This window comes from Sorex fumeus, unplaced genomic scaffold, assembly GCF_029834395.1.
Source record: "Sorex fumeus unplaced genomic scaffold, SorFum_2.1 ptg000018l, whole genome shotgun sequence".
In the NCBI taxonomy this organism is placed as follows: Eukaryota; Metazoa; Chordata; class Mammalia; order Eulipotyphla; family Soricidae; genus Sorex; species Sorex fumeus.
In genome coordinates, this window is record NW_026606075.1 from 22,994,108 (window position 1) to 23,016,148 (window position 22,041).

Consider the following 22,041-nt stretch of genomic DNA (forward strand, 5'->3'; position numbering starts at 1 on the left):
CATGCATAAGAAAGCAGAGATTATTGATGATGAAAAATTCCAGAGGCATGGGGGAAGTGATGGGAATAACACAATAGTGAGGGGTCGGCCAATATGTCTGGGGAATTTAATAACTTTTTATGTTGTGAGAAACTTAGATTTATAGCTTTATATTCAGTTCCTTTAAATGTACATTTGGTTTTCTTGATTTATTTAACTTGGGGTTCCCAAGGGTGTTTGGTCATTGTATTGATCACTTTCCCATATTATGCTTTTTGCATCCTGTCTTTAACCTCCTGCTGCCCAAAGGTACCACATTCTTAGTACATTTAAAAAAATAGCATTACAACACTAAAGAGAACTAATTGAGTTTTGGATTTTCACTTTTCCTCCACATCATGATGATTCTACCAATAAAGGTTTTTTATACAATAATAGTTCATAAATAGTGAAGTTGCTCACTATTTCTTTATTTTGAAATATCTGACTCATCTAGATTTTGTCAAGGAAAAATGAATGTAAAGGAAACTCTGAAAGTTATTAAAATTATCATTTGTTAATTTGCTGATAATTTTGTGACATTTTGGTAAAATTTGACTTTTAAAGTGAATAGTATGTCCTAATTTTTTCACCCCCAAAATTCTTGGTGCTCCACATTTATTCTTATCTTCTTTTAACTTAAATGTGTTTTTTCCATGTTCCAGAAAAATTTCTTTGTTTTAAGTTACCTTAAATTTTAATGTGCACATTCATATCCTATAGCATTAACAGTAACTTGCAAGCTCATCTTAGATTATTAAGTAGTCCTTAGTATTCTCTCAACAGTCAAAATTATGGCTAACATCTTCTTATGATGTTATGGCTAACATCATAAGACTAGGTAGGTCTGTACTAGCTGAGTGACCTTGTGCTTTGATGCACATCCCACATGCATTTGGTAGTGTTTACGTTCCCAAGGTTTTGAGAATACATTTTTGAGAACCACAGAGCCAATAATTGACCAATAGCACTTACTATACATCTTCTTTATTTATAACATGAGGAGTTTGGATGAAGTGAGCTCCAGATTTCTTTTCAATACTAATGTTGGTTTATTTTCATGTGTACCTTTAGAAAAATCTTAAACTTGTAATTATTTCATTGATATTTATGTTAACATGTTCGGTATTGCAAACATATATAAGAAGACATTAAGTTTTCTGGACTGGAGTGATAGCACAGTGGTAGGGCATTTGCCTTGCACGCAGCCAACATGGCTGACCCGAGTTCGATTCCTCCGTCCCTCTCAGAGAGCCGGGCAAGCTACCGAGAGTATCTCGCCCGCACGGCAGAGCCTGGCAAGCTCCCGGTGACATATTCGATATGCCAAACACAGTAACAACAAAGTCTCCAATGGAGACGTTACTGGGCCCGCTCGAGCAAATCGATGATCAACGGGAGGACAGTGACGGTGACGACGGTGATGTGGGCTAATATTTAAAGGATATGTTGCATCTGTAACATCACAGCTGCCACCTTGATAGATGTTCTTTATTTCTTTGGAAATGTTTTGTAATGAAATCTATATAGAATGACTTCTCAATTTTCTGCTATAAAGAATGGGTTTCTAGAAATCTAGTCCTGTTATTTATTACAAAGAAGCACATAATTTCTTCTTTTGTTTTCAAATGATCACATTCCTGACACTGAAAGTAAATGTTCGTGACTGTTACAATGTAGACAAATAAATGATGATTACTTGAAAGATGACCAGTTACAGATTTTGGAGACTTCTGGTTTTACAACAATGTTATTAGATGACAGGTTTGCTATTTTCTAGAAGTATGAGGAAGGGGACTATTAAAATCACCCATACTTGTTTGGGAGAGAACATTGACATTTTCTAAACAATTCTTTTCTAGTGAAGGAAGCCCATCCCCCAGATTGGAGCTGCTACATAACATTGACCCCGACTTTGTAGACGTTTCACCATGTGAGTACCTCAATCATTGTAACTCAACTTCTAACTCAACTTCAGTTTCACTGCATCACTGTCATCCCTAGCGGGCGCCAGTAACATTTCTATTCCACCCAGCCCTGAGATTTTAGCAGCCTCTTCTTACTTGTTTTTTCCCAATGATTAGAGGCTATTTCAGGGTCAGGAAAATGAGCCCTCCTGTTGTTACTGTATTTGGCATATCTAATATACCACGGGGAGCTTTCCAGGCTCTGCCTGTGTGGGTGGGATACTCTCGACAGCTTGCCGGGCTTTCCAAGAGGCATATATTTATATATTTCTCTATGATTTGTTGCCTACTGTCTGAACCCTATCTGGTATGGTGTAGTAATTGTGGAAAATGGGTAGGAAGTGTCTTATAATCGTGGCTGCGCGGTCCGGAATGCGGCCCAGAGCATGGCAGTGGTTTATGAAAAGAATTTTATTTCCAGTGTGTCTCTTGTCTACCTTCCTCTATGTCTACTTGACTTTGCTGTAAAAGGAAACAGTTCTTCATGGCACCTGTTGCACTCAGATCGCTTGGTTTGGTGCCATGGATTGTACATTCTATTCTTGGCCCTGCCACTTGCCAATGATATGACCTTTAAGGGTGTGCATACTGCATACTCCATAATGTAATATTTCTATCTATAAGAAAAACAACTCATGGTGTCTCAAAAACTCCTCTATCCTATAGATTTGACGTTATTTTTCTGTTCTTAACTGAGAGCTCCAGAGTCACTTTCTAGAAAATTTAAGGTCAAATGAGCCTCCATATGTGCTAGTTTGACAGGCCAGAATGCTGCCAACACCAGCTGGGTCTCAAGGATTTTTCTTATAGATACCTTCATTTCCCACTGTGCTGAAATTGTTCCTGGAAGTTCTGGTTTGTGTCTTATTTATCTCTTTATTCTCTTGGATGGGCACTTACTAAAGATTACCTGATGGTTGCCTGGACAACTGGAAGAGAGTTGGGATGGCATAGAGACCAAAGTGAAAATATTAATTATAGAAGAGAAGGGACCTTATGATTCTCACACTTAGCATGACCTCCAGTTTCATAAATATCACTGAAAAAGGTGAAATTTCTTTTTTTTTTTTCACAACCTCACGGTACACCATCATGCATATACACCGCATTGGATAGTCTCCAGATCTTGGCTGTAGTAAATACTGCTACAGTGAACATAGGTGTGTGTATATCTTTTTGGATTAGTGTTACTGTGTTCTTTGGATAAATGCCTAGGAGTAGAAATGCCTGATTATATGGTAGATCCGCATTTAAATTTTTACAGGAATTCCTATTTTATAGGGATAGGCTTTAGATTTTTCCCAGAGAAGCTAGGCCTTCTAAAGAATAATAGATTACTTCAGAAGTTGCCCTGTTGTGTTTTAGTGACTCAACTGCCTTTCTCTTATTCTAAGAATTTAGGGCACCCCAGTAGTTCTTTCTACTGGTAGGGTTAGGGCTTTATTTCCTTGGCACATACTCTTGGTAGAGTGTGACTTGGATACTAAGACTTTTTCATAACCACACAGACACACATACAAAGACACACATACAAAGACACACACTATGTCATTGGATATCTCTTATAGAGCAGGGTATTTGTAGGAAGGTATAAAGAGATTACAGATCATGGGTCACAGCCATCAGGATGACTGTTTAAAAAGAGAACTATTGATTAGAATGTGGAGAAGTTGGGATCCTTATTGTTATCTGTGGAAATGTAAAAGGATGCAGCCATAGTGGACAATGATTTGTGGTTCCTCTGAGAACTTTTGATTAAAATCATATGATTTTAATCTACTTCTAGCAATTCTACTTCGTATCTCCCCACAATAATGAAAACCAGGGACTCAAATAGAGTCATATTTTGAGCACCTATGTTTCTAGCAGCATGATTCATAATCAAAACGTGTTATAAACACCACAATGTAATGTTATTCAGCCTTGAAAATGAAGAACATTTGCTATAAAGAATGGGTTTCTAGAAATCTAGTCATTTATTTATTTATTTGTACAGAGAAGCACATAATTTCATCTGAAAAATGCAAAAGCTTTAGGGCATATAGAAGTGAAACAGACTATTTGTAAATGATAAATATGCAGTGACTCCCATCATATGAGAGATGTAAGGAAGCATGAAGAATGGTTGTTGTCAAAGATTGAAGGAGGAAGAACTAGAAATTCTTGCTTTTTTTGTTTTGGGTTTTGTTTTTTTGGTTTTGGGAGATACCCAACTGTGCTCAGGGCTTACTCCTGGCTGTACTTAGAGGATGACGTGTGCTGTTAAGGATTGAACTGGAGTTGGCTACATGTAAGACAAGTACCTTAAAGCAATATGGGTTGTAAATGCTTTCCTGCATGCCTGAGGAAATTTATTTGTCTTTGCTGACTTTGTTCTGAAGTAACTTCAGACCTATTTTGGGCTTTATTAAGACAGCACTTTTTAGTTTTACCACCTTGCTTTCTAACAATAGATTCCAAGAAATATTTATGTACCCCTTGGTATTTTACAATACTTTTTTCCAGGAGACTCACCAAGACTTGGTGTCTTTCTCCTGAAGTACACAATAGATCAAGGAAGACATCTGTGAGAAGATCCAGGGGATTGGGAAAATGACCATGAAGCTGATTTACCAAAAGTCTAGAAAGTTCTATTTATGAGAAGCACGTAATCCCACATTAAACCCTGAAATGCTGTGAGTGTAGATTTTTTCCTGTTATCACAAAAAAGATTTTAATGTTTTATTATGACATATTTGCAATTAATTTAAGGAACTGCATTTTATCAGACTAAGGAAGTTCCATTTTCTTTCTTTTTTTATTTTATTAGTGAAACATCATGAGGTACAGTTGTAGACTTACAAATTTTTGTGCTTGGGTTTCAGTTATGCAATGTCAAGTGCCCATTCCTCCACCAGTGCCCATTCTCCACCACCAATGATCCCAGTATCCTCCCACCCACCCACCCACCCCGCCTCTGTGGCAGGGCATTCCCTTTTGTTCTTTCTCTCCTTTTGGGTGCTGTGGTTTGCAGAAGAGGCATTGAGTGGCAGTCATGTTCAGTCTATAGTCTACTTTCCGCATGCATATCCCATCCTGGGAGGATCTTCCCAACACCCTTTATTTGGTGCTCCCTTCTCTATCTGAGCTGCCTTTTCCCCTAACGTGTGCGGCTGTCCTCAAAGCCATGGAGTAATCCTCCTGGTACTTATCTCGGCTATTCTTGGGTGTTAGTCTCCTATTTTGTTACTTTATATTCCCCAGATGAATACAATCTTTATATGTCTGTCCCTCTCTCTTTGACTCATTTCACTTAGCATGATAGTACCATGCAGTACCACTTGCATGTAAATTTTATGACTTCATCTTTTCTAACAGCTACATAGTACTCCATTGAGTAGATGTACCAAAGTTTCTTTAACCAGTCATCTGTTCTTAGGCACTCCATTTTTTCCAGATTTTGGCTATTGTGAACACTACAGCAGTGAACATAGAAGTGCAAATGTCATTTTGGCTGTACTTTTTGCCTCTCCAGGATATATTCCTAGGAGCAGTATTGCTGGGTCAAATGGGAGCTCAATTTCTAATTTTTTGAGAATTGTCCACACTGTTTTCCAAAAGGGCTGAACCAGTTAGCATTCCCACCAGCAGTGAAGGAGGGTCCCTTTCTTGCCACAGATGTGCCAACACCAGTTGGTTTTTTTTTGCATTTTTAAAAAAATTTTTATTAGTGAGACACCATGAGGTACAGTTGTAGACTTACTAATTTTTTGCTTGGGTTTCAATTATACAGTGATCAAATATCGATCCCTCCACCAGTGCCTATTTTCCACCACCACGAATTAAATTTTTGCATTTAAAAAAATTTATTAAACAGTATGGATGATTCTCAAAAAATTAGAAATTGAGCTCCCATTTGACCCAGCAATACCACTCCTGGGAATATATCCCAGAGAGGCAAAAATGTATAGTCGAAGTGACATCTGCACTTGTTTGTTCATTGCAGCACTCTTTACAATAGCCAGAAACTGGAAGAAATCTGAGTGCCCAAGAACAGATGACTGGTTAAAGAAACTTTGGTACATCTACACAATGGAGTACTATGTAGCTGTTAGAAAAGATGAAGTCATGAAATTTACATACAAGTGGTACAACATGGAAAGTATCATGCTAAGCGAAATGAGTCAGAAAGAGAGGGATAGACATAGAAAGATTGCATTCATCTGGGGGATATAAAATAACAAAATAGGAAATTAATGCCCAAGAATAGCTGAGATCAGTACCAGGAGGATTACTCCATAGCTTAGAGGCCAGCCGGGCATTCTAGGGGAAAGGGCAGCTCAGATAGAGAAAGGAGCACCAAATAAAGGGTGTTTGGAGGATCCTCCCAGGAGGGGAGATGCATGTTGAAAGTAGACTATGGACTGAACATGTTTGCCACTCAATGCCTCTTTTGCAGACCACAACACCCAAAAGGAGAGAGAGAACACAAGGGATTGCCCTGCCACAGAGGCAGGGTGGGATGGGGGGGATGGGTGTGGGAGGGATACTGGGATTCATGGTGGTGGAAAATGGGCACTGGTGGAGGGATGTGTATTTGATCATTGTATAATCGAAACCCAAGCACAAAAAATTGTAAACCTACAACTATACCTCATGGTGTTTCACTAATAAAAAAAATTTATTAGGTACACTTGTCGGCTTACAAATTTTTGTGCTTGGGTTTCAACTATACAATGATCAAATACCTATCCCTCCACCAGTGCCCATTCCCCACCTCCATTGCTCCCAGCATTCCTCCCACCCCCCCATCCCACTTCACCCCTGTGGCAGGGCATTCTCTTTTATTCTCTCTCTTCTTTTGGGTACTGTAGTTTGCAAAAGAGGCATTGAGTGGAAATCATGTTCTATAGTCTACTTTCAGCATGCATCTCTCATCCTGGGAGGATCCTCCCAACACCCTTTACTTGGTGCTCCCCTCTCTATCTGAGCTGCCTTCTCCCAGCATGTGCGGCTGGTCTCCAAGCCATGGAGTGAACCTCCTGGTACTTATCTTGGCTATTCTTGGGCAACACCGGTTGCTTTTGTTCTTTGGATGTGGGCCATTCTCTGTGGTGTGAGATGATATCGCATTGTTGTTTTGATCTGCATCTCTCTGATGATTAATGATGTAGAGCATTTTCTCATGTGCCTTTTTGCCATTCCGATTTCTTTGAGAAAGTTTCTGTTCATTTCGTCGTGTGAGTGTAGATTTATCTCAGTGATTCTGAGCAGTGTCAACTCCGAATTCTGCCTCCCCTCAGTTCTCAACAGCGTGCTTCAGACCATGGGAACTCCAGAGGCATCTGTTGCAGTAAAGAAAGAGTCCACTCATCCCACAGGATGGTCCGGACGGGAACTAGACTGTCCTGAGGGAAAGGCTCTCTCTCCCATCTGTAGGTCAGAAGTGAGTTTCTGTGAGTCAACAGGGTGACAAGCAAACTACGTGAGCCCAGATTCTGCTGAGAAGCCTGATTACAGCCAAAGGGTACTGACAGAGGTGAGCGGTTTCCACACCCTTCAGGGCCAAGTCTTCAAAGTGATTGCTCCAGCTTTGATACTGTTTCACTGAAAAGCACCTCTATTCTTTGAAGGCTATCACAGGTCCTCTTTCTGCTTGTGATTCCAGGGTGAAAGAGCCGGCTCCCCTTCCTCTCCTTTCTCACACACACACATTTTCTGTGGTAAAATGACCTGAGCTCCGAGACTCATCCAGGTCAGATGTCTATAGTTGTGGCCACCTGTTGCCTCTTCAGAGCCCTGTTCAAGTCTGTCCCTAACACAGGGTGGCCACTTCCAACACCATTTATTAAGAAGGTGTTGACTACCCACAAGGTGCTGGTTGATATGTGTTTGGGTTTAAGTTTCATTAGAATCTATTCTGGACTAGGACCTGGTCATGGCCTCTTGCTGTCTTGAAGGCGGCCCCCAAATGCCTCTCACCCGCCCAGCTGAAACAACCCCTCAGCATCCCTGCAGTGCCTCCCTTCAGTAACTGCCAACTTCCTTGGCTCTTTGGGGCCTATTTATTTCTCTTGTCCATGAAGGCCTCCCCAGTCCCTCTACACTTGAGTTTTTTAGTTTCTCTGGAGCATCCTGGGACACAGCTCTGGCTCCCTCATGTTGCAATTGTTTATATTCATGGAGAATATTTATATTCTCAGTCCACAGCCACTGACTCCAAGAAAGACATGGAATTCAGATTTTCACAAGGCAAAAGAAAACATGCTAAAAATTTAGCCACTTATATTATCATATACTCATATAGTTAGAATGAATCTAGCAAGTGTAATAATACTTTACATTTTTTCCAGATCACTCTCATCTCTTTCTGTGCATAGTTGACAAGTAATAACACAATGGACATTTTGTATCATTCAGCTCCAAAGGTGGATATTAAGAAGTTAGGGGGAAGGTATGAAGCTGAGAGCCTCCAGTGATGAGATTGTTCGTCTTGTACAAAATGCCAGGGGCTCGAAAGTGCATTGGCAACAAGTTCATCTATCCTCTTCATAGTCCAGATGGAGAAACCAAGGCATGGGTTCACACAAACTAATAACAACTGGCTTTAGGGGGATTTCCAGGTCTAGGCCTCACACAGAATTCATATCCTACTGGTTATAGGGGGGTCTCTGCTTTCTGAGTTACATTTGTTTTATGGAGCAAAAGGCGCCTGGATCTTAGTGACAGTCATCTCACTCAAAATGCCTTGTCATGACATTAACTTTATGATTTCACATGTGACCTGACTATATAACACAGAAAACACAGTTCTTTTTGTAACAGCCAGTTCTGGAAACCCCATCTTTGCCTTGCTATAGTGTAAGGTGGGGAAGGATCAGGATAGAGGGGTGGGGTCAAGAGTGTGATGGAGCAGGCAGTACCGGGCCAGCAGAAAGACCAAGTTGTGCATCCCAGCTTTGAGCTCTGAGAACCTGTGGACCCTTTTCTTCATTTTCATCACTTATAAATTGAGGACAATGTGTCATTTTTGTGAATATGTCCAAATCACATCCTACCACAGTTATTATTCTAGTTGCTGGGATCTGGAGGTCTGTACTAAAATACTTGTGTATTTTTCCAGCTTTAATTTTTAGTAATGAGCACCTATTTTTTACAAAATCGCAATTAAAGTCATAGAGGTTTTCTGGGTTTTATTTTTGTGGGTCACGATTTACTCCTGACTCTGTGCTCGGGATCATGCCCAGTTGTGCTTAGGGACCACATGCAGTGCTGGGGATTGAACTGGGTTGAGTTGCCTTTGCCCGGTGAGTTCTCATTATACTGTGATGGCTGGAGAGTGACTTGGTGGTTCTCGGTGAGCAGGAGCTGGAGCTGAGGGACTGGCCCACTGTGCTACCTCTCTCACATCTGAGGGGCCAGTCTGTGTCAGCCTCTCTCCTCAGCAACCAGTTCCCCATATCCTGATGTCCCCAGCTGTATTTCCTCCCCACCCTCCACCATGAGCTTCTTTTGCAGCTTGTTGTAAACTTAGAAATTTGTGTCTTCTCTGGTTGCCAACATTTGTCTTTTGTGGCTTGTCCAGTTTTCTTTTAGTGTGGCTTGGTGCTCACCATCCCTCACAGAACCGAAACACAGACATCATTTCTCTTTTCCAGTTTCCAGAGCTCCCTGCTCTGCCCTCTTTGCTTGGGGGAGTATGAAGCATGTTTGCAAGTGTGGCCTTATGAATGCCAAAGGTGGTCCCCCAGGCCTCATATCCCTTCTGCCCACTTCACACAGTGCATCTCAAGTAACATACATCAAACCCTTGCTGTTAACACTTGTTGCTGGCGTACTGGCTTTCATCCTGAAAAAATAAACAAACCTAACCCAACCCAGAGCACTTTAAAGGCACTAATTAATCCTCACCACAGGCCTGGGCTACACACAAGGCAAATCCCACTGCCCCCATTTCACATTTGAAGAAATCAGCATAAGCACCTTGTCGAAGGCTTCCCAGGGCCACATAGCAAGCTAACTCGCAGTCCAGGCTTGGTTGTGCCTCTGGGGAAGAGTGTCTGGCTGGGACCTCAATCTCCCAAGCTCCCATCTGCACAACACCGTGTGCTGACTTGCCCAGAACCCCCTTTATGCATCACTATTTTCTCCTCCAGAGATCCAAGGATGCCAAATCCTCTCGTTTCCAACTGACCACTAAATTTATATGCTTACTTTTTTCTTTAATTCTGGTAGATCCTAGAAAATGTTCCCATGACTTCCAAGAGTACTGTGGTAATTCTAGTTGGTGAAAAGGGATAGGCTGATTTAAAAAAAAAAAGTAGCACAAAAATAGACAGTTCTCCAAGTAGCCCCTTTACATCCAGCAGCTTGGCCTTGCCAGCGTTCCCATGTGCAGGGCTGCTCAAGATTTGGGAATGTCTGGACTCCCTCTTTCTGTGTTTCACCCTTTGGGGTTTTGGTTTTAGTTTGTGGTCCACACCCAATGGTGCTCAGGGGTTATTCAGGGCACAGTGCTCATGTGATGCCAGAGACAGGACCCTACCACCTGCATGTCAAGTGTGTGCTCTAACCCATTGAGCCTTGTTCTTTCTCTCTGAATCTAGACCAAGCACCTCTCTGCTTCAGTCCCCCTAGTTTATAAATCCATAAGGATGAATACATGTATATTTCTGGAAATAATCAACTATGAAATACTGGAAGAACGTAATACTCTACTAGATTTTATGAGTAACAGGCAATAGAATTAAAGTGACGTAAATCTAATTACTGATAGCACAGCGGGTAGGGCGTTTGCCTTACAAGCGGCCAACATGGCCGACCCGAGTTCGATTCCTCCGCCCCTCTCGGAGAGCCCGGCAAGCTACCGAGAGTATTCGATATGCCAGACACAGTAACAACAAAGTCTCCAATGGAGACGTTACTTGGCCCGCTCGAGCAAATCGACGATCAACGGGAGGGCAATTACTGATTAGACCACTTTTTAAAAAAATTTTGTTTTTTCTTCTTTTTTGGTGGGGAGGTCACTCCTGGTGATGCTCCAGAGTTTACTTCTGAGTCTGGACTCAGGAATTACCCCTGGCTGTGCTTGAGGGACCACATGGGATGCCAGGGATTAAATCCAGGTCATCCACGTGCAAGGCAAATGCCCTCCCCACTTTACTTTCTCTCCCGTCCTGTGATCGAACCACTTTTAAGGCATAGACACTGTGAAGCATTTTAGAACACTCCTATGACAAAAGCCTTAAAAAGCTGACTGCATGGTCTGCCTTCAGTTACCAGTCATGTAAGATGTTAGTAACCAGGCATTTATAGGCTCAAATTTGTTACTTCAAGTAGCAAAATCCTAGGGAATGAATACCGGCATTTTGATTTAGAGGAAGAATACATATGCTTAGGAAGTGATATTAATAAGTTTTTTGTTTTGCTTTACTTTGTTTTTGTTTGGGGGTCACACCTTACTGGTTCAGGGCTTTCTCCTGGCTCTGCATTCAGGGATAACTCCTTGCATACCCAGGGGACCATATGGGATGTCAGGTATTGAAACTGGGTTGTCCATATGCAAGGTAAATGCCCTACCTGATCTACTGTTGCTCTAGCCACCAAGGCTAATACAGTTATAAAATGATGAGCAATATAAATTTAATACATAGCATTAAGGAGAAATAAATAAACGAGGGACAGTAAGGGACACTTACACTGAAGTAAGATGGACTTCCTCAAGAACTGGAGTTTTAAATTTGTCTATGATTTCAACAGTTTTGGTTTTATCTTCATTTTCATGTGAAGAAGGGAAAGGAATATTTAACACTGAATTCATTTTCTGTCACTCCTGGAACAAATTACCATAAACTTAATGACTAAGCAATTCAGGAGGTTAAAAGTCTGACATGACTCTCACGGGGCAAAAGTCCAAGATGTTGGCATGAGGCTAAAAGGAATCTTGGGAAGAATGAGTTCTTGACTTTTCCAGTTTCATGAGACTGCCTGCACTGCTCCTCCATAGGCAGCAGTGGAGTGAGGGCTGAGTCTTCATGGCACATGGCTGTCTTTTCCATGAAGACTTGTCTTTATGGGAGCCGGAGTGATAGTACAATGGGTAGGGTGTCTGCCTTGCACACGGCTGACCTGGGTTCAATCCCCAGCATCCCATATGGTCCCCCAAGCATTGCCAGGAATAATTCATGACTGCAGAGCCAGGAATAACCCCTGAGCATCACTGGGTCTGACCCAAAAAAGAAAAAAATATAAGACTTATCTTTACAATGGATCTACCTGAAAAATCCAGAATAATTTCCCTCTATTGGTTGTGTGGTGTGTAGGGGCTGGGGATGTAATCTTCCAAATGATATCACGGTAGCTAGGAGGTCAGGGAACCCCATTAAATATTCTTAGCCAGCTAAGGGCTGGTAATGCAAGTACCCAAGGACGTAAGGCTGCTTGATTTTTGTTGTGCCATGATTACATATCCCATTGGTGTTGGGAGCCTCCAGGGATGCATCTGTCGGGGGGGGGGGGCGGGGGGGGCGCGTGGAGGCTGTTGTGCTGAAGATTGAATTCTAGTGGAGCTCCTTGACCCAAAACACTATTCAGATAATCTCCCTCTTCTTTTTGGGGGGAGAGGAAATGGAGAACACTGGGCCACTCCCAGCAGTGCTTAGGGGTTACTCTTGGCTCTGTGTTCAGGGATCACTCCTGGAAGTGCTCAAGATATCATATGTAGTGCCAGGGATTGGACCAGGGTCAGACGAGTGCAAGGCATGCACCTTAACTTTCTCTCTGGCTTCAAATATCCCTGTTTTAGGGCCAGACGATTAGTCTCCATAAATCATCTTGCAACTTTAATTGCGCTTTGCCACATAACCTCACAGATCCAGGGGTTAAGATGTAGACATCCTGGGGGAGCCATGTTCCTGTCTACCACAGACAAGCTCCTCTGGTGTTCCAGAGTTTATGAAAAGTACAAAGAGTCCGTTATAAACTGGTTGGAGAGAAAATCAAAAGCATACCAAAAGTTAAAATAAAGTCAAATAACAGTTCTAGGCAACAATGATAGAGACGTGAAAAATTAATCGATTGCCACATCACTTCCTCCGCGTCTGATAGAGAATGCCTGGCCGAAGAAGGAGGCCAAGTCACATAGACTAGCTCATGAGGGAAGGAGTTACTGAGGTGCAAAAACTGCAACGTAAGATCATGTGAGGAAAAAGTACTGTGAGAGTCTGCTCAGAGGAGAAGGGGCATTCAGGGAAGAGAAATGGGAAAGAAAAACAAAAGTTGACTGTCAGGTTTAGGGGACAGTGTGTGTGTGTGTGTGTGTGTGTGTGTGTGTGTGTGTGTGTGTGTGTGTGTGATGTATATTTCTTTATGCAAGTTATTTATGAAAGAGTTTGAGGGTTTGGTTTGGTTTGCTGAGGGAGCGGAAAATTAGATCTCACCCAATAATGTTCATGGGTTACTCCTGAGTCTGCACTCAAAGATCACTCCTGGAAGAATTGAGGGACCATATGGGATGCCAGGGATCAAACCTGGATCGGCCATGTACAAGGCTGTACCTATTGTCCTATTGTTCTGGCCCAGAGAGAGTTTGTTTAAAAAAAAAAAAGTTTTTTTGAGGAATACAGAAAAGCTCAGAGATACAGTAAAAATCATCCAGATCCCACTCTCCTACACACCAATGTAGCTTTGCTAATTTTTTTTCTTTTTATTGAATCACTGTGAGTTACAAAGTTTTCATGCTTGAGTTTCAATCATACAATGATAGAACACCCATCCCTCCACCAGTGTGCATTCTCCAACACCAAAGTCCCCCAGTATCCCCCCACCCATCCCAACCCCTCCCCCCTGCCTCTATGGCAGACAATTTCCCCCATACTCTCTCTACTTTTGGGCATTATGGTTTGCTAATATGTTGTTGTGCTTTTTCCTACTCTTCCTGTCTTTTCTGCTTCACTCAGAATCATGCATTTTTAGGATATTCAGATCATATACTATTGCCTTATATTTTTAGAATTAAATACAGAAAGTTTTTTGTGGTGTGCCACACCAAGTGGTGGGTGGGGGGCTACTCTCAACTAGGGGCCGGGGGTCACGTGAGCCTCGAAGGTAAAGCATGCTTCCCAACCTTTGAGCCATCTCTTGGATTTCAGTAGAAAAATTTTTTATCTTTCACAGGTGATGATTTTATTCATAACTGCACGACATGGAATTCTGTGATGATTGTTGTCCTTTCTTGCATGTGGAAATACTTGAGCATGTTCCTATTTTTGCACTTGCCCAGGTATTTTCATGGAATAAGTTAAAGCTAAGATCATCCTTTGGGGGGGGGGGGGGGGGCGGAGAATGTACCTTTTAAAAGTGCATTTCTTGTCAAAGGGTATAAACATTTTGAAAATCCTTTGATAAATTTGACAATGGATTTCCTAAAAAATAAATAAATAAAAAAGGATGATTTGATAGTTTTACCATCACTACATGAGAAGGTTATTTCTTGAATCCTGACTATAAAGTATTATGGGATTTTTTTAAAAAAAACATTTTCCAGTTTTGTAGATAAAATAATATAGTTTAGATTTGAATTTCTGCTGAGCCTAGGCATATTTTTCTTTAAAGAAAAGAAATTACATAGATGTCAGAAGTACTTGATTTGTAAAAGCTAATGTTTGTTCATAAAGTAAGATATAGAAAAATTTAGCTTTGGTTTAATTGATGCCAAGTTTAAGAGACATTAAGTTTACTTGAGTCTGACATAAGAATAAATTTAAAGAGACTTAAACAGGAAGTCATGATTATTTTGTCTACTTACAAAACTTCATTTCAGAGACTTTCTTTTATATCATTTTGTAAAAATTTCTTCCAGAAAATAATTCAGTGCTTGTCTGACTTTTAGGTCCTTTTACAAAGAGAGAGAGAAAGAGAGAATAGGAATGAGAGAGGAAATAGAAAAATTCAGCTAAAATACCAGCCCCCTATGATCTTTTACCTGAAATATAAGAATTATTTTTAATGTATATTTGATTTAAAGAAAGCTAAGCGTTGTGTTTGGGTTATTTCTTGGACACGTTAGAATATAGTACTTGATTTATAACTAGCAACAATTTAAAGTAATGCTTGAACTTTTTAATGTTAGAAACAAAAATCCCAAACCTTTCCCTTTCTCTAATTTCAACCATACTTTCAAAATTTATGAGGTTATTTTTCTTAATCTTTCCATGAATTATAAAGAGCAGCATTTATCCTGCCTTGAGCTCCAATGAACATACTTTGTTTCTACAGAAAAATATTGAGTGGAAACCAAATTAGAGAAGAATGGAAAGAGATGTATATAAATCACCAGACACTTAGATGAGCATGTAAGCAGATCTAAGAACTATGTGTTTTCATAATTGTACATTTTCCCTTTATAAAAACCACTCACCAAATGGTTGATGGTTTGGCTGCTCCAAGAATGACATCAGCTCTTCCATTATCTGCTTTCTTTAGATAACATGAGAGAACTTCATCAAGTTTGGGTGATTAAGTCAAATTAAAAACCAACAGAGTCTGAGTTTAAATTCCTCTGATTGCTAAGCCAAACATGGTCCTGCCTTTAGCCCTGCTTGTGAGCACCCCTGGAAACTCCCTTTCCTCTGCCTTGGCCCCTTGCTTTCTTTCTTAGAGAAAAAGGAAACTAGCAGGAGAGAGAAGTGCCTGGCCAGAGCTGCCCAAAGGCCTGATATTATCTGTGTAGCTCTCTAGGCCAGAGGGTTCTTTTCAATCCATCACTTTATTTTCTCTCTCTTACCTTGACCCCACCTCAGAGGAACTCACCTTGGCATCCTTTTCTCACTTCAAAAAAATCAGAGGAAGAATACATAAGCGATTATCCCTCTCCACAGTCAGGGCAGTATCTGACCATCGACACTGTGGTGAGAAAAAGATCATACTAGGAATTCAGGTACATGTTAAAGAATGCTGTGAAGAGTTCGAACATTTCCTGCATCTCCTAGGAACCCATCAGGTGAAATTTCATCCATTCTTTTCCCCCAAAATTTTATTTTATTAAAGTTACTTTATACGAGTTACATGTTATCCATAGTTGGGTTTTTGACATACAATGTTCCATCTCCTATCCCACCACCAGTGTTCCCAGGTTCTCTCTTCTACCCCCACCCCAGCCCCAGTGCCAACCTGCCTTCTTTTTTTTTCTTTTATTTTTTTCTTTTTGGGTCACACCCGGCGATGCACAGGGGTTTATTCCTGACTCATGCACTCAGGAATTACTCCTGGTGGTGCTTGGGGGACCATACGGGATGCTGGGAATCGAACCCGGGTCAGCCATGTACAAGACAAACGCCCTACCCGTTGTGCTATTGCGCCAGTTCCCACAGCCTGCCTTCTTGACAGGCACCTTTTATGTTTGGTTATTAAAATTCGGGTCTTCTGATTTCAGTGTTGTTGACTCTGTGATTTGGATATTTAACTCTATCACTCTTCAACACCACCAGTGAATTCTTTTCACTCCTGCCCCTACTGATTCTCATCTATCTCTTCTCCCCTTTCCCTTCACTCTCTTTCTTTCCAGTACAGCAGGTATGGTGCTTGACTCACACAGTCCTTGGGAGAGACTCTGTGAGTGATGCTTCTAACAAGTTTCCTCATTGCTGAATGTGCTGCTGGGTGTCTGCCCCACTTTCAGTAGCCAGCCTCTGGTTACTCTGTTACCCAGTTTGAAGCTGAAGATTCATAATTTTAAATATTTTTGTTAGTATTTATTAGAGATGGATGAATCTTTCTGTGAGATCTGCTATTGAAAACTGAGTGCAAGACCTCAAATTTTATTTATTTATTTTTCTTTTTGGGTCACACCTGGTGATGTTCAGGGGTTTCTCCTGGCTCTGCACTCAGGAATCACTCCTGGCGGTGCTCAGGGAACCATGTGGGATGCTGGGACGCAAACCTGGGTTGACTACATGCAAGGCAAACGCCCTACCAGCTGTGCTATCGCTCCAACCCCAAGACCTCAGATTTTAGAGCTGGAGCGATAGCACAGCGGGTAGGGCGTTCGCCTTACAAGCGGCCAACATGGCCGACCCAGTTCGATTCCTCCGCCCCTCTCAAAGAGCCTGGCAAGCTACCGAGAGTATTCGATATGCCAGACACAGTAACAACAAAGTCTCCAATGGAGATGTTACTGGGCCCGCTCGAGCAAATCGATGATCAACGGGAGGGCCTTTACCTTACCTTTACCTCTGTTTCTCTAATTTCCTCCCCTGAGCTCCCTTTTATGCTAGTTGGATAGCAGTTTATGTTATCATTCTCATTACCTAAATGCCAAAATATTTTCAGGTTCTAAAGTAATTTGATGTTTGATGGTGGGGGGGGGGGCGAGGGACAACTCACCGTGTATTCAAGCCAGCAAGGCCGAGAGATTTTAGAGCTCATCTCAAAACTTTGATTCCTGTTTTATTATGTGGCTGATAACTTTGTCAGCCTTCAAAAAGAAGCCCAAGCTTTGAACAAATGGCAGAGGACAGAAGAATCTTGCACTCAATAAGTGGTTTCCTGGTCAAAACTGAGATAACTGACCTTGGTTTCTTACCCACATTCTCCAAAACCCTCTTTCGATCTTGCATTGTGGGTTGTTACTCCTTGTAGATGTTTCCTCTACACTTGCAGAATATCAGGGATGGGTTTCAGCAACCCTTTCTGAAAGAATAAATGATTTTAAAAAAAAACAAGGTGATAGGAGTTGGGGAGATAATATAGCAGGTAGGCTGCTTGCCTCACACAATCCCCGGTATCACATATGGTCATCTGAGCAACAATAGGAGTGATCCCTGGCACAGAGCCAGAAGTGCACCCTGAGCATGTCTAGGTGTGTCCCAACACCCACTCTTTTTTTTTTAATGGAATCTTTGTGAGATACACGTTACAAAGCTGTTCATGATCAGGTTTCCGGGTTTCCATCAAACAATGTTCCAACACCCATCCCTCCACCAGTGTATATTTCCTACCACCAGTGTCCCCAGTTTCCCTCCTGCCATCCCCCCCCCACCTCACCCACCTCACCTCACCCAGCCTGTCTCTATGGCAGGCACTTTTCTTCTCTCTCTCTCTCTCTCTCTCTCTCTCTCTCTCTCTCTCTCTCTCTCTCTCTCTCTCTCTCTCTCTCCTTTTGGGCATTATGGTTTGCACTACAGATACTGAGGGGTTATCATCTTTTTTCCTTTTACCTACTTTAAACACAAAGTTCTTAATCAGAGTGATCATTTCCATCTATTTTTGCCATTGTGGTCCCTTCTCTATTTCAACTGACTTCTCCCCCAGCATTTGAGGCAGGCTTCAACTGTGGACCAATCTTCCTGGCCCTTATTTCTATAGTCCTTGGGTATTGGTCTCGTTGTGTTTTTTTTTTAATATCCCAGACATGAGTGCAATCATTCTGTCTCTCTCACTCCTTCTGATTCATTTTACTCAGCATGATTGAAAAAAGGCAAGATGGGCTGAAGAGATAACAAAGCTGGGAGGGTGCTTGTCTTTCATATGGCAGACTACAGTTTCATCCCCAACGTCCCATATGATCCTCTGAGCACCACCAGGAGTAATTCCTGAGTGCAGAGCCAGGAATAAGCACTGAGCATTGTGTGGTGTGGCCCAAACCCCCACCTTCAAAAAAAAAAAAGGGTAAGGTGGTGAGAAATTGGGAAGTTGGTAGTACTTCTGTTGGAAAGAACTTTCCACTTGCTCATGCCTTTATAAATGGTTGCAAGTTTCCTCTGGTGTGGGTTTTGGCATCGGTGCACCCATTTGGCCAGTCCCAGCAGTTGTTGGGACTTCTTTGAGTCAGTAAGAGAGGCCCACGTGTCATAAAGTCAAAGAGTCACAGAGCACCATCCCCCATCTCACCCCGTGAGCCTCTGCTGCCTCCTGTGTGTGCTCAGCAAGCTTACTTCCTCTCCTCACCTCTCAAAAATGAATGCACAGCACTGTCTGCAATTTCAGAGAATCTGAGAAGTTGATCTAATCACATACCATGTTCAGAGGAAAATGATCAAATTTGATGTTCCTACAGCATTTCAAAAAAGAAAGCCGGGGCAGGTTTTTCTCCCTGCCTCTTTCCTCCCCATGAATTAAAGTCATTATCTGGAATAATCTGCTATCTCTCCACAGTACAAATTTCCTTCTAGGTGTTCAAAGATTAGGCATAAATGTTGTAAGCAGTATTGAAGAGAACGCAGTGTAAAATATCATCTATTTAAAGTATTTAGTATTTATCAATGCAAAGTTTTTATTTTATTATATTAAAATGTTATCATTTTATTATATTCATCATCTATTACATTTATTTCTATATAATCTTCATTTCATTTTTTAAAAAATAGACATTTGGCTATCAGGAAGAAGGAGTATACCAAAATCTTACAATGATTTGTTCATTTGGGTGTGTGAGATTATGAATGATTTTTTAATTATCTTCATTCTGTTCAAAATAGACCGGGTTTTCTACTGGCTTATATTACTTTTACAATTGAAAACCAAAGTGAGGATGGAAACCAAACAACTCTGCGATCAGAATGAAGGTCCCTTCCCCATCCTGTGTCTAAGTCTCTGACCAGGGACCTGGGTCTGTAGTTACTTGTTTGATGTTTTTTATACGGTACAGATCTGTGTACTTTCTTGCTGACAAGAATAAATTACAGCGTCTTGGTAAAGACCAAACTCATCCATTTTTCCAGAGTCTATGATTAATCCTACAAAGGTCTCAGTCAAAATTATTCCTCAAGTCTTATTATTTTAATAAAGAAGTCCAGGGTTTCCTGGTCTGTCAGGAAATTCATTATCACTATAAAATAGCAGAAGGTCACAAAATGTCTGCTTGCACAATCAAATAGCGTGTAAGAAAAATTTCTTTTTCTCAACAATTCATTACCCCCTGCAGAACCAAGAGAAACCTCTGACATTTCAGATCCTTATGCTTCAGGGGAAATAAATGTTCCATAGATCATGGAGGAAAAGGACAAACAAATTAATGAGAAACAAATACACTCCTGCAGCACACACAAGCCTGCCAGACAGAGCTGCGGCCGGAGTCGGCTTTCATTCCCAGAGCTTTCCAGCCCGAAGAGTGACAGTTTCCATAATGGCATCAGCACTCTGGTTACAAAAAGCTGTACACACACCAAAGGAACATAAATGAAAGAAACATGTGGTGGAAAAACAGAAAGAGAAATTCTATCATTTCATGCATATTTAGCTGCAGTGGGAAGTCATTGCTGGCAAAGCATTCTTGAAATCTTGACCTAATAAGTGGAAGCATTCTAAAAGGTATTCAGCCCCCTCACTCCGCGGCCCCACCACCACCACTCAGTGATTTACACAAAATCCTAACTTGACTGAGCTGAGCAGTGCGCAGTGTCCACATCCTAAAATCTCTCTCTGTTAATTCTTCTCAGCCTCCTGCCACCTCTTTCACCCCTTCTCACCACTGCCAAGGAGTCATTTGCATATGCTCTCTCCATGTCTTCAGTTTTCATTCACTTACAGTCTGTTCAATTGTAACAGCAAAGAAGACTTTCTCACCTTCTATTTATATCGGGTACTGATTTAAGGCCATGCCTCGATGTTCTCAGGACTTACTTCTCGTTCTGTGCTCAGGAATCACTCCTGGCAGTGTTTAGGGACCATATGTGGTTCCAGGGATCAAACCGGTATCAGCCACATGCAAGGCAAGTGGCTTAACCCTAGTACTGTCTCTACAGCTTCCTTTTTTTCCTATTTTTTTAAAAAAAATTTATTAGTGAAACACCATGAGGTACAGTTGTAGACTTACAAATTTTTGTGCTTGGGTTTTGATTATACAATGATCAAATACCATCCCTCCACCAGTGCCCATTTTCCACCACCATGGATAATATCCCTCCCACCCCCATCCCCCCCCATCCCACCCTGCCTCTGTGGCAGGGCATTCCCTTTTGTTCTCTCTCTCCCTTTGGGTGTTGTTGGTCTCCCTCCTGGGAGGATCCTCCAAACACCCTTTATTTGGTGCTCCCTTCTCTATCTGAGCTGCCCTTTCCCCTAGAATACCCGGCTGGCCTCTAAGCTATGGAGTAATCCTCCTGGTGCTGATCTCAGCTATTCTTGGGTATTAATCTCATACTTTGTTACTTTATATCCCCCAGATGAATGCAATCTTTCTATGTCTATCCCTCTCTTTCTGACTCATTTCGCTTAGCGTGATACTTTCCATGTTGTACCACTTGTATGTAAATTTCATGACTTCATCTTTTCTAACAGCTACATAGTACTCCATTGTGTAGATGTACCAAAGTTTCTTTAACCAGTCATCTGTTCTTGGGCACTCAGATTTCTTCCAGTTTCTGGCTATTGTAAAGAGTGCTGCAATGAACAAATAAGTGCAGATGTCACTTTGACTATACATTTTCTTTATAAGTAAAAGCATTTTTTAAATTTTATTTATCTTTTTAAAATTATTTATTTATTTATTTTGAATACGCATCCCTCCACCAGTGACCATTTCCCACCACCACGGATCCCAGTATCCCTCCCACCCCCCACCCTCCCCAACCCACCCTGTCTCTGTGGCAGGGCATTCCCTTTTGTTCTCTCTCTCCTATTGGGTGTTGTGGTTTGTATAAGAGTTAAGCCTGATTTTCAGGGAGAAACGTTGGATGATTTACTTTCCATTGATCACTTTGTATAAACGGAGATGTCACGCGGCCGGGTAAGGGCCGCGGGGTTTGGAGGAAAAGTCCTAGTTCCTGCATACTTGAGCTATGCTTGTAGAGGCTTCTGGTCACTGGGGTTCCATCTGGAGGAGGCGGGATGCGGCACCTACCCCATCTGGGACTTCCCGGTGAGCTCAGCTCTTTTTGGAACCTGGTGTCTTCTCCGGGAGGTGTGGTTGACTATACATTTTTACAGCTTCCTTTTTTACTTTTGAAAAAGTATATACACAAAATCTCAAAACATCAAAATCATCATGCCTCTCCACCCTCAGGCCTCTGCCCAGAAATACCCACAGCAGGTTGTTTTGTCCTCCTAACGCACCTTAGAAATACTTAGAGAATATGCATTT

The 22,041-nt window shown here is 41.6% G+C and overlaps 1 protein-coding gene across 1 annotated transcript in view; it reads left to right on the forward strand.

Moving 5' to 3' along the window:
• ARSB (arylsulfatase B) overlaps positions 1-22,041 on the forward strand; it is a 198,495-nt gene that overhangs the window by 113,144 nt on the left and 63,310 nt on the right. The window contains exon 6 of the mRNA XM_056112471.1: positions 1,881-1,951. Coding sequence (XP_055968446.1) covers positions 1,881-1,951 — 71 coding nt within the window. The remainder of the gene's footprint in view (positions 1-1,880; positions 1,952-22,041) is intronic.